This window comes from Xenopus laevis, chromosome 6L, assembly GCF_017654675.1.
Source record: "Xenopus laevis strain J_2021 chromosome 6L, Xenopus_laevis_v10.1, whole genome shotgun sequence".
Lineage (NCBI taxonomy): Eukaryota > Metazoa > Chordata > Amphibia > Anura > Pipidae > Xenopus > Xenopus laevis.
Window position 1 is genome coordinate 37,731,208 of NC_054381.1, and position 12,007 is coordinate 37,743,214.

General features: G+C 37.9%; 3 protein-coding genes across 6 annotated transcripts in view; 2 read left to right on the plus strand and 1 right to left on the minus strand.

Moving 5' to 3' along the window:
• Positions 1-12,007, plus strand: part of LOC121394554 (basic leucine zipper and W2 domain-containing protein 2-like) — a 337,450-nt gene that overhangs the window by 197,013 nt on the left and 128,430 nt on the right. The gene's annotated exons all lie outside the window — the stretch shown is intronic.
• Positions 1-12,007, plus strand: part of bzw2.L (basic leucine zipper and W2 domains 2 L homeolog) — a gene marked incomplete at its 5' end in the record, with an annotated part of 176,390 nt that overhangs the window by 5,030 nt on the left and 159,353 nt on the right.
• On the minus strand, positions 659-11,839 carry LOC121394548 (E3 ubiquitin-protein ligase DCST1-like). 3 transcript variants are annotated; one of them, XM_041565937.1, is made up of 16 exons: positions 11,109-11,839; positions 6,866-6,991; positions 6,672-6,749; positions 6,364-6,492; positions 6,150-6,289; positions 5,266-5,464; positions 4,567-4,710; positions 4,100-4,221; positions 3,760-3,908; positions 3,548-3,647; positions 3,110-3,205; positions 2,897-3,023; positions 2,671-2,787; positions 2,190-2,332; positions 1,836-1,949; positions 659-1,281 (listed from the first exon to the last, which is right to left on the minus strand). In XM_041565937.1, the coding sequence occupies exons 2-16, from the start codon at positions 6,966-6,968 to the stop codon at positions 1,057-1,059; spliced, it is 1,986 nt and encodes a 661-aa protein (XP_041421871.1). In that variant the 5' UTR covers positions 6,969-6,991; positions 11,109-11,839; the 3' UTR covers positions 659-1,056. The 3 variants fall into 3 exon arrangements, with proteins under 3 accessions (XP_041421871.1, XP_041421870.1, XP_041421869.1); XM_041565936.1 differs by lacking the exon at positions 11,109-11,839 and adding an exon at positions 8,172-8,223; XM_041565935.1 differs by lacking the exon at positions 11,109-11,839 and having other exon boundaries at positions 6,866-8,165.

Below are 12,007 nucleotides of genomic sequence, written 5' to 3' on the forward strand. Positions count from 1 at the left end.
GTTAGCAATAGACACGTACTGGCACGTAGTGATGCGCCGCTCTTGCGGCTCTTCTAGGCAGATCATTTTACTAATGTGCACAAATATTACTGTTACGGCTACACGATCCCTTGTTTAAATGATGTTAATAGCTCAAAGAATGTCAGGCTGAATGATCTGGCCCCCACACATTTTCACCCAGTAACGTAACTAGAGGGGAGCGGACCCTGGCACGGGACGTGCAACCACTGTTTTCACCTCACTAAATCTGGCCCTCGTTGCGAAAAGTTTGGACACCCTGATGTATACCCACAAGCAAGACCGCCATCAGAAATCGCAGGGCCCCATACGACTAAATTTCCTGGGCCCCCTGGGCTGCCCCCAACGCAAGCCCATCTACAGGTCCGACCTCCCCACCCCACAGTAAAAAAAATTATTGGTGGCTAGGGTTCCCACATGTTAATAAAAAATAAAAAGATATTGGTGGTTAGGGCCCCCCATAAAAAAAAACATTTGTGGCCAGGGGCCCCCCCATTATAAAATATTGGTGGCTAGAACCCCACATGTGGGAAAAAAAATTGGTGCCCCCCCCCCACATTATAAGAAAATTGGTGGCCAGGGTCCCTTAAACGTCCATGCCTTCCCAAAGTTAGCAGCTCTCAGAAAGATGGGGGCACAGCTAATCAAGTAAGTGTGGCGTGGCCGGGCCCCACTTACCCTCGGGGCCCCCTACAACTCTCCCCCATCCCCCCCTGATGGCGACCCTGCCCACAAGTCAGTGCCAGTCAAGTTCCTTAGAATGGCTACAAAGATGGCGAGCAGAATGGCTGAATCTGGAGGGGGGGCACCCTGTTTGTTGTGTTGCAGCCAGAAACAAAATGACTGCAGCTATCAGCAGATGTGAGAGGCTCTGTGACTGGGTAATACAATGGACACATATTTATAAAAGTTTATTAAAGTTTATTAAATACTGATTATATAAAATATATGTTTAATATATTTTACAAAATATATTAAAAAAGTATATTATACAAAACATTTTTTTAAAAAGGGGGAGGGGCCGCCATCACTGTAGTATTATTCTTCACAGAAGTAATTTTCAATTAAATCATCTGGTAAGCAAACAAAGCAGCATTTCTTTATCTCCTTCCAGCAGTCGAGGCAGTAGGCTGTGTCACAGTTTGATGTCTTGCAAATATAGGAAGTCTTGGTTTCTTTGGCATTACAAACCAAACAGCGTCGCTTTATAATGACTCTCAGCCATTTCATTTGTCGGAATAGCATACCAGGTATAGACATCATCTGTGGACAACACAATATAGTCAATACCAAGCCAAGGGGCGTGAGAATCTATTTACAGCAATGGCAGCTGAAGTAAGGGTGGTGGCAGACATGGCTACTGGGGGAGATTAGTTGTCCAGAAACAAATTGCCTCTTCTTTGGACTAATCTCCCCTAAATGCCTTCCCGCCGGCTAGAATGTAAATCGCCGGCAGGATGGCTTTGTTTTCCAAAGTCGCCCGAAGTTTCCTTGTGAGCAACGTCGGGCGACTTCGGAAAACAAATTGTTCAGAGTGACATCCCGCTGGCGATTTATATTCTAGCTGGCAGGAAGGTATTTAGGGGAGATTCATCGCCCGAAGAAGAAGCGATTGGTCACTGGGCAACTAATTTCCCCCAATAGCCATGTCTGCCACCACCCTAATGCATTAGAAGAGTAAGCGAATGTATTTTGTGCACATAGTGCAGCTAATGTAGGAAAATGAAAGCTAAGGCAAGGTGCTAGTGTGTTGGGTGCCAACTAATGTGCTGTAGGGTGATGAGCTGTAAAAGACAGAAGCTCAGGTTAATACTTACAAAGTTTCTGTGGCGGTTGGCAGTGATCATTAAGTTCTTCCTCTTTATATTTAAATACAGGTCCCTGTACCTCAGTAGCTCATTATAGAGATGGAGAATTCGCCTTTTCTCCGTCTAAAGGAAAGAAAGCAGCAGGTGGAGGTGTTACACAGTTATTTACACTAAGAAATACATCAGTTCATTAGTAGGACAAAAAAAGTGGAATTTTGTAGTGCCCTTTCTGCCATGAGCCAAGGTGAGAAAATAGACACATGGGCCACTTTACCAGAAGCTAAAAAAAGCCCCCCCCCCCTCCTGTTTAATAGATTGTAAAATATTCCTAAATAAAAACTCTCTCAGCTCATAATATCTTGCCTTAGGGTAAAAGTAAGCAGCCAGGACTCTGCACAGTCGGCTCATGTATATCTGGACAAAAGGAAGGATCAGCGTGATGGTCAGTAGTAAACAAGTGCCGATATATTGCTGGGACGTCAGATGAATCGGTTGCGCCAGACAAACTGTGGAGAATCAGAAAGAAACTGGAGTATTAGTAATGCTGCCAGTATGAATGATATGTCTTGTTGGGAAATGAATAGAAAATGAAGCCCCGAAAGATACTTATAATTCCTTTCATTCATATTGTAACTAAGCAGTTTAACTGTTAAGCAAGACAACCAAAACAATTTCACCTTAATGGTTCTACAGATTGTTTGGCCATACAATTCATATCAGCTACCTGTGTGATTTTCCCATTTAAATGAAAGTGCTTGCTACATGTAAGTTCTATTGATATCTACAAAACTTTAAACACATGGAGTACAGCACATTGGAAATGTCAGTGAAGCTTTGCACATACCAGTATTATTGGTCACATGAAGCGCATTAGAGGACGTATTGATATTTCCAATTGTGTTCCGGAGAAATCTTGCCAGGAATCCGGTGCCACCAACAATCACTTCTAGATTGTGTTTAACTGCAGGGTAAAACGAGAGGTGGATTAAGCAATATGGAACAGAGAGAAGTATGAACTATTAACAGATTGCTGTTAGAAACATACAGTAGTACATTCAAGACATACTTACAGCCAAAGTTGTAGCTAATATTGGAATGCTTGATAGTAATGTCCATGATATTTTGGACACCCAAATCCAGTCCAAGTAAAAGCAGGCAAATAACAATCAGCGGAATGCACCCTATCATAGCGCTTGTCTGGAAGAGAAAAGTTTGTTATTGTATTTATGAAAGAAGCAGGGAACATACCGTAATCTGCTAGAGAGTATTTGATAAGTACTTACCAATGCTTTCACCTCTGGTCCATGGAGGGCAAAGTTTATTGGGTAAATTAAATCTGCACGTTCCCCTTTTTTCAGCGGTAGCAGGTGCCTCTTTCCCTGTAGGATAAATAAAAACAAGAGTGATTTCCTGGTCTCTCATTTACATTTTTAAATATCCTTAGCTTGAAAAACAAACACTTCTGAACAAAATGAGCCAACAACAAACTTACTCTTACTCAAAAACTGAAATCTACTCTCCTAGGGCTCCTCATGCAGTATTTAATGTACAGAAGAAGAGCACATTAGGATTCTCACTCATCTTAATTCTTATATACTTCCTAAACTTTTATAATAACTTGTATACACTTCAAAATGTAATTAAGAAATGAGTGCATTTATAGAGCACAAATAAATATATACATACATAACAAAAGACAGTATGTTTGCTGCCAAACTAACCTGCTTCCTCCTACGAGCGTCGATTTGTTTGAAGTACGTTGTTATGTACACATTGTCGTGGCGAAGGTTTGAATTGTAATTCTCAACATAGCCAAAAGCTCTGCAAAGACAAAGGGACCAGAGTGAACCCCACACAAAAACCTCACACAAAGTAAACCATCGATATTTGGCTTCTGCAGTATTAATTGGTAAACTAAAACGAATGTACTTACGAACTGATGTATTGGAGGAAGAGTAGAGACAAAACTATTTTTATAGCCTTCATAGCTTTCTGTGAAACTGATTCGCTCTCTTCAACGGTTTCGGACACATTTTGTTTGACTTTCTTCAGTGTCGTATCAAATATGGTTTTGTTTCTGACCTGTGTTCAGGCAAAGAGAGAAAAAAGTATATGAAAATACTAGCCAAGGGGATCACAAGGAACATCAGATAAACTTCATAGCAAATAAAGGAAATATTTTAAAAGCACCGATTGATTGGCACCCAAATAACAAACAGGATCCTATCAGCAATGGAGAGAGTCTCCGATGAGGCATATTTTGCGAAACTTACCGTAATTTGAACATCTATAGTGACATTTTGCTTGAATGTGTCAATGGCCCCACTGATATTATCATAGAGTTCTCCAAACAAAGGGTCGATGCGGATGTGCTTCTTGCACAATGGCAGGAACCCTAGAAATAAAAGCAGCAAGTCAATAAACAACTACAAATACTTCCCTCCCACTACTGTCAAGACATTTCTTGTTGGATTTAGGGGAAAATTACCTTTATATTACATGTTAAATTATGATATAGATGGGCCAAATCAAACCAACTTTGAAATTTATCTTTTTATTATTTTATTATATATTAGACAATTTTGCTTATTTTTAAAAAAAATATTTTTTTTGCTTAACACTACAGATAACGCTGTTCAGTAGTAACCCCCCTGTCACTAAATAACTATATATGGTGAAAATGCCAAATTAAATTTCTACTGTTGGTTACAAGTGTCACATTTTGTTTAAAGATACTTACAATTTAAAGCGCCGCAGACAAATTTCAATTTCATTGGCCAGCACAATGCATGATTGAGAACAGGTAACCATATTGTCTCCATGCATTCATCATATTTCTGATCAAACCATTCATGGCACTTCCCTATGCCCATTTCAAAGAGATCTGTTAGAAAAGAAAATGGATCATTAATTTGTGTAATGGAGCTGTCACCAAAGCCTACATGTTACCCTGCATCTCACAATTATTCGGGTATCTAGTATATAGGATGTGCATAATTCTCTACATACACATAAATATCATGAAAAAATTAAGGAACTTTAATGCTTAGGAATGCTGAGACTCCACTGTGTAGAATTCCAGCTCCAGGCAGAACAAGGGCACACGGGGTACCAGTTCTGCTACCCCTACACCAAGTTTTACCTGATCCATGGGGTATCAAACCGCATGTGGCCAGAGCTGGGCCAGAGCGGCCCGGGCCCTAGGCGGATGCGCAAAAAGACGGGGAGAGAGTGGACAGCATGGGGTAGGCGACAGAGCAGGTACGTGACTGCCACCCTCCCAGCTTTGGGCCCTAGGCACATGCCTACTCTGCCTACCCCTAGTTCCGTCCCTGCATGTGGCCATCGGTTTGAGAAAATAGTGATATATTTTCAGCCCATAAAGTATTTGGGAAAACGAAATGCAGTGAGATGAAAGTGGGTGTACTTGGTAACTTACGTTCACAGCGCAGGAAAGTCTTCATGCTAAATTTCTTCTGAGTATTCATTAGTAACGTTTTGTTTCTCTCGATTTCTTCCCTTATCAGTTCTTTCTCTCTCACATTGTCGTATCCCTCAGTGCTTTCAACTTCTTCTTCTACCTCACGGAAATCATCAGTTATTTCTTTGGTGTCCTTTGTTAAATTCGATGACCTTTTCTATAAAAAGAAAAAGAGACATTTTTCATACAGATAATATAGCTGAGGGGTGCTTATAACCACTATTGCCAGTTGTTCTCTGATTTATTCTCTTTACCGTTAATTTCAGCAATATGTAGGGGCATATATATATATATATATATATATATATATATATATATGAAATAGTGAAAGTAGAGCTCAATACAGTTTGCAAGTGTGAAACTCCACTTCACTTACTTGTATAGGATTTTTAGGAATTGTTTATCAAAGAGTGAAGATAGACAGAACTCTTTTTTCACCTGTTGATAAACGTGCCATAAAAATTCAAGTCAACAGAAGAGGTTGTGAGTCCCCTCGGGTGAACTGGGAGGTCTATTTTCCCTCTATGTCAAAAGTGCCCCATAGTTACAGCATTTGATACACAAACTGGTGACCATGAAATTATTACTGAGAGAACAATACACATTGATCTAACATGACAGGATTGTACCACTCAAGGTCTCAAAGCATTAAGTGCACTTTGTAAAGAACAGGTGCAAATGTGAAAGGGTTTTTAATCCCAGGCCTATAAGGTATTGAGCTATACAGTTAAGCCTATAATAACAATCTTGCAGCATTTACAAAAATGCATATAAAGATTTGTCATTAATTATCATAATTGTGGGTCCCACCATTTTTTGCTAAAAAATATCAATTTCATTACCGTCAATTGACCAAATATCCTCTTTATAGGTTCCATCATTGATGTGTACATCATCTTTGTGTGGTTAAGGGTCATCTCTCCTGTACACTCAAAGCTCATTACAAGTAGTTCTATATTTTTCATCATATTAGGAACAGGGCCTAAAAAGAGAAAAGGGTTTAGTACATTGTAAAGAACAAATACGGAGTAAGTAGAATGACTAGCCAGTACATACCATCAGTGATTGCTTTGATAGCAACTGTAGTTGTTAGGGCACCTGTACTTTCGCACAGGATAAGCAGGAGTATCATCAATGTCGAGCAGCGGAAATTAGTGGACATTGCCCATCCGAAGGAAAATATAGCTGAGAAAAGAGCAACAGGGGGAGATGCATTAGGTTCAGCCTATAAGTACAACAAGGGCCATAACTTGCTATCACATAAATATACAGGGCCCATAACAGGAAAAAAATTACAGGAATATACTTACAGACAATAAAATAACAAATAAATAGTGATAACAGTGAAAGAAGTGTATACTCACCATTATTAACAATAAATATGCAGACTTTGATCTGGTCATTCAAGGTGGTTAATGGATAAACCAGCAAAAAGTAAAGTGCTAGAGAAAGAGAAAAAGGTATTAGACTGGATAACGTACACCTTACCCCTATTATATGCCATACTCTCATTGTATCAATCTCTCACACACACTTCATTTTTTCACTTTTTTCTTACCGCTTCCGATGCACAATCCAACAATTGCTCCAAGGAAATACTTCACTTGATAATATTCATTACTGTTGCTGAAGAAAAACCGGAAAAGCAACGTAGGGAGCATTTTAGCCAAGATCCGTTCCAATGCTGAAAGGACAGAAATCAACTCATTAAGTACAATTATCATTGCTTGCTGGAGTCTGTTAGTAAGACCCATTTATAAAACCAAACAATTCCCCAACGCTGTATAATGCATGGGTGTATATATCTTACATACAGGTTAAATACTGATTGATACAGGAGATTAAAAGGGTCTTTCTGCTCATCAGAACTTGTGACTACAAAAATATTCAAATTATTTGCATTTGGTTGCTGAAAACCCCAATAACTAAATATAAATAAATATTACTAACATCACTACTGCTACAACTACAATTTGGAATACAGAGAACATTTCTATCAAATCCAGGAAACACTGTTACATAAAAAAGCTACTGGTTATATAATGCCCAATATAGACATGCGATAAAATCCTATGAAGAATAACATTACATTTCTAAAAATATAACTATGTAAATGGCAATAGACTCTCCCACATTTACAGCTAACAAGAGGATCTGTACAGCCATCATTATATTCAATAAAAGGCAATCATTGGGATGATTTCAATCATATGTGTATCTACTACTGGTTCTATTATCATTTATCTATCATTCTATCTCTAAAAAGTTACTTACTAGTCTTTGGCTGATTTCTTTTCATTTTCTTCGTTAATATAACTGGTTTCTTTTCTTTTTCAATATTAATATGTATTTCATTATTATTTAAATTTGTCATTTTCTAAATTTACGCAAGAGCTTGGCACAAACGTGCTTCCACTCTCAACGTAAGCTTAGACAATAATGACAGGTGTCTGTGAATCCTTAACACTGCATAACTGTCACAGATGATGTCATAATAGGGATTCAGCCAAATGATGATGTCACAATAGTCTGATATACTAACCTATTGTGATGTAATTGATGATGTCATAATAGGGTATTGTGATGTAATTGATGATGTCATAATAGGGTATTGTGATGTAATTGATGATGTCACAATAGCCTGTAATTGCCGGAACATTCTGGCTTCTACTAGAATATATAATTCTAAATCTATTACTCTGTGTTTTTTGTTATACAAAACAGATTATACAGATTTATATAATCTGTTATACAAATACTTATATTTAGAAATAAATCATTTTTAGCAAAATAACTCCAAAGTTTAAAATACCATCATATATTATAAACCTGTTTATATCTAGTAGAAAAGACAAGTAACTTACTAGTGTTTGGCTTTTTTCCCATTCATTTTCTTCTTTAATATTACTGGTTTCTTTTCTTTTTCTATATTCATTTGGATTTTATTATTCATTATTTGGATTTTCATTCTGTATCTATTCAAAGATATTACAGTATCTATTATATAAATACAGGTATAGGATCCCTTATCCGGAAACCCGATATCCAGAAAGCTCCGAATTACGGAATGACACATAGGCTCCATTTTATCCAAATAATCCAAATTTTCTTAAAATGATTTCCTTTTTCTCTGTAATAATAAAACAGTATATTGTACTTGATCCCAACTAAGATATTATTAATCCTTATTGTAAGTAAAACCAGCCTATTGGGTTTATTTAATATTTAAATGAATTTCTAGTAGACTTAAGGCATGAAGACCCAAATTACGGAAAGATACGTTATCCGGAAAACCCCAGGTCCCGAGCATTCTGGATAACAGGTCCCATACCTGTACTTATATTTAGAATAAAAAAATTATAGCAAAATAACTCCAAATTTTAAAATACCAACAAATATTTTAAACATGTTTATATCTAGTAGAAAGAAAGTGGGAGAAAAAATGTATTTCTGTAACCATATAGTTTATTTAAACAAAATAAATACAATAATAAGTCTACATACCAAATGAGACAAATGATTTACTAATGTAAGTGGAGAGCAGAGTGGATAATAATAATGTTAGATATTTTCACCTAAAATGTCCGATTCGTTAAGCAACAGCTAGTAAACAACGCAAATAACTTGTGTTTTTATCACATATTCTAATCTCTACTGAGCAGGGCCGTGGCAACCCTCTGTATCCCTTAGTTACTATGTTTTTATTTAATTAGATTTGTATGTTTGATGTAATCATCCTTCAATTGTACCGAGCTGCGCAATAATGTGATAAAATATTTATGTACGTTGGCAACAAAAAAAACCTGCAATTTTCAAAAGTCCATCAAATTACTTCAAATTGGTTGTAGAAGTTCCATGATAGGCTAAAACACCAATTTGGCAGGTTTTATATTGTGAATAGTTCAATTTAAATTCTTAAAGAGACAGTACATGATAAATTTCGATATTCACATTTTTGATTTTTTTTTTAAATTCGAATCAAATATGGACTATTCCCTAGACGAATTACACTAAAATAAACTCAAAATTCGAATTTAAATTTTCACTTTCACAGTATTGGGCAGAATTAGCGTTGACTCCTCCAGCAGAGAAGCCCCTTAGTGTAGTTCATATAGATAAAGGGAGTCCAGCATTCACCATGATTGACTACTGTGTTAGCTTTATTGTACTATACCAAATCAACCGGACAAGGGGAGGTGTGTATTTGCTGAAACATTGTTTTCATTTGGAATGGCACAATAAAACTAACACAGCAGTTAATCTTGGTGATGGACAGGCGAAGGCTGTTTATATGCAGCTATCTATAAGCCAACAAAATTCTGGCATCATTTACAAGATGGATGAGGATGCTAAGGCTAATTCTACACTCAGCCCAGGTGCAAACACATGGGTGGATTTTGGCTGTAAAACAGCCCAGTGTGGCATTAGCCTACTGTAGTAACTCAAGTAATGACTGGAGTGGTCAGGAAAGAAAAGGTTTCTTTCAGCTCAAGACCAAGAGAGGAGGCATTTCTAAAGAAAATATCCTTTAATTAAAGCACAATGTACATTACATTTTGACAGTCAATCTGTTCTTGAAACACACAGGTGTCATAGCTTTGTCTCAGTGTCTGAACCTAGTTTTCTTGCATGGTATCTTCTATATCCTGCTATCCAGTGCTGCAGAAACAAAATTACATTTACAGAGGGTTCTAGGGCTTGTAATGAAACGATCAGTAAATAACAACAAGTAGGGAAAATTCTTGAAATGAACAGCACATTGGGTAGAATGCTCTATAACAGTGGTTTCCAAATTGTGGGTCTGACTCCCTGGGGGGGGGGCTGTAGCAGTGGAATCGGTGCTCAGTCTGAAGGTTGTGCAATTTGGGGAGAAAGTCTATTTGTTCCATCAGAAATTGCAAAAAACTAGCTTGCAATTCAGTTAGGTTAAAAGGGTGAAAAGCTTATTTGTTGTTATAGATATTCTAGGAACTATGGTTGAATGACTGATAATTGAGTGTTTTTTCCTATATGTGTAACCTTGCTAAAGGGAGCCTGTCAAAACTTAAACCTGAAAGGGGGTTTTGATCTAAAAAAAAAGTCCCTAGTGGCAATAAAAAGCCAGGATGCTTTGCAGTTGTTGCATATATGAAATGTTCCTTTATTTCAAGCTCCAAGAGAGTGCTGGCCCTATATAGGCTCATTTAGGTATGCAAGTGCAGTTGTAATTTGAGCTTTTCTCTGCAGTGGGAATGCCCCTAAAACCTCTATCATTAAAGGAACAAAATGCCCTCCTCACACTTGTGTATAGTTGCACATCGGTGATGCTCAGTCATTCATGTCTTTTATTTAAGTTGAAACCCTATGTACTCTGTAGCATACAATAGTTTAAAAGACTATGGCTGTATGTTGGTGGTGCTCTATCCAGAAACCTTGCTGCTTGACTTGGTTCCCTTATTTCATATAGTGAAGAAGTAGGATGGCACACACTGTTGCAATTGTGCTAAAACATAAATGTTTTATTTGGATCTCAAACAAAACACTTATGTTTTAGCACAATTGCAACAGTGTGTGCCATCCTAATTCTTCACTATATGAAACCCCATGTAAACTGCTGCTTGAGCATGTTCCTGGAAATCAGACAGGGTCGGACTGGGCTGGCGGGACACCGGGAAAAAACCTGGTGAACTGCCCGCTCTGCCGGCCCAAATCCGCCCCCTGTGGTTCCTCTTCTTGCTGCGAATAGCCTGAAGAAGGGCCTGGGGTCAGGTGCCTATTTTTTAGTGCTAATAGGGTATGGTAGAAATCTAGAGGTGCCTTACTTATGGTTTTCTGTGGGTTCAAGTGGTTCTTGTTGATGTCCTTTTAAGAGTTGAATTGCGGATGTGGTAATACCTGGTTGGGAATCTTCCATAATGCCTCACACACACACACCATTGTAGGAGAATTTATGATTCACTGTAGATTGCGGCTGCTGGGCCTGCTAATAAATATAGCTCAGAAAGAGTAAAAATTAGTAGTGAGCAGGATATTTCACTTGCTCAGTACTGAGAGTGCTATAATGTATGTGATTTGTGAGATACTTAACTTGTTGTATTCATCCTGTAATTTGTAACTTTACAATAATAAGCGGCTCCAGCTCTATCACACCAGCCTCCAGTAACTGCACCAATAGAATGAAACAGGGTACACAGTGGCAATTTGTCACTAACCTCTAATGGTTTATTTACCTGGTTTTTGCTCTCTCATGTACATGTAATTCACTAATCTATCTCCTATATGACAGTTACTATACACTGATTTCTCAACACTCTGGTTTACTAAGCTGTGTATATAAGCTATCATTTCCTAGATGCAGATTTTTATAACAGATATCCATCCAGGATACTATCAACAATAGGATAATTGGTTTTCTAGTACTATATGGATAATTTTATGTCACACTTGATGATCACTATATCTTTTACTGAGTTGTATATACAGTACATTCCTGTTACCTATAGGGATGCACCGAATCCAGGATTCTGTTCGGGATTCGGCCTTTTTCAGCAGGATTCGGCCAAATCCTTCTGCCCGGCTGAACTGAATCCGAATCCTAATTTGCATATGGGCCTCTGTGTGGGCTGATTGGGCCTCTGTGTACCTGAAATGCCAGGGCCTATTTTAATTCTCAGTCTGGACCTGCATGCAAGTATATGTGATGGGTACAAATACAGTATCT

Bases quoted from the DNA above. Each gene is read 5' to 3' on its own strand.
- LOC121394548 (XM_041565935.1), bottom strand. From the start codon at position 7,061: ATGGGTCTTACTAACAGACTCCAGCAAGCAATGATAATTGTACTTAAT. The intron at 6,493-6,671 runs GTGAGTATACAC...CTCTTTTCTCAG, and splicing joins CATATTTATTGTTAATAATG to CTATATTTTCCTTCGGATGG. The intron at 4,711-5,265 runs GTAAGTTACCAA...CTTTTCTAACAG, and splicing joins GACTTTCCTGCGCTGTGAAC to ATCTCTTTGAAATGGGCATA.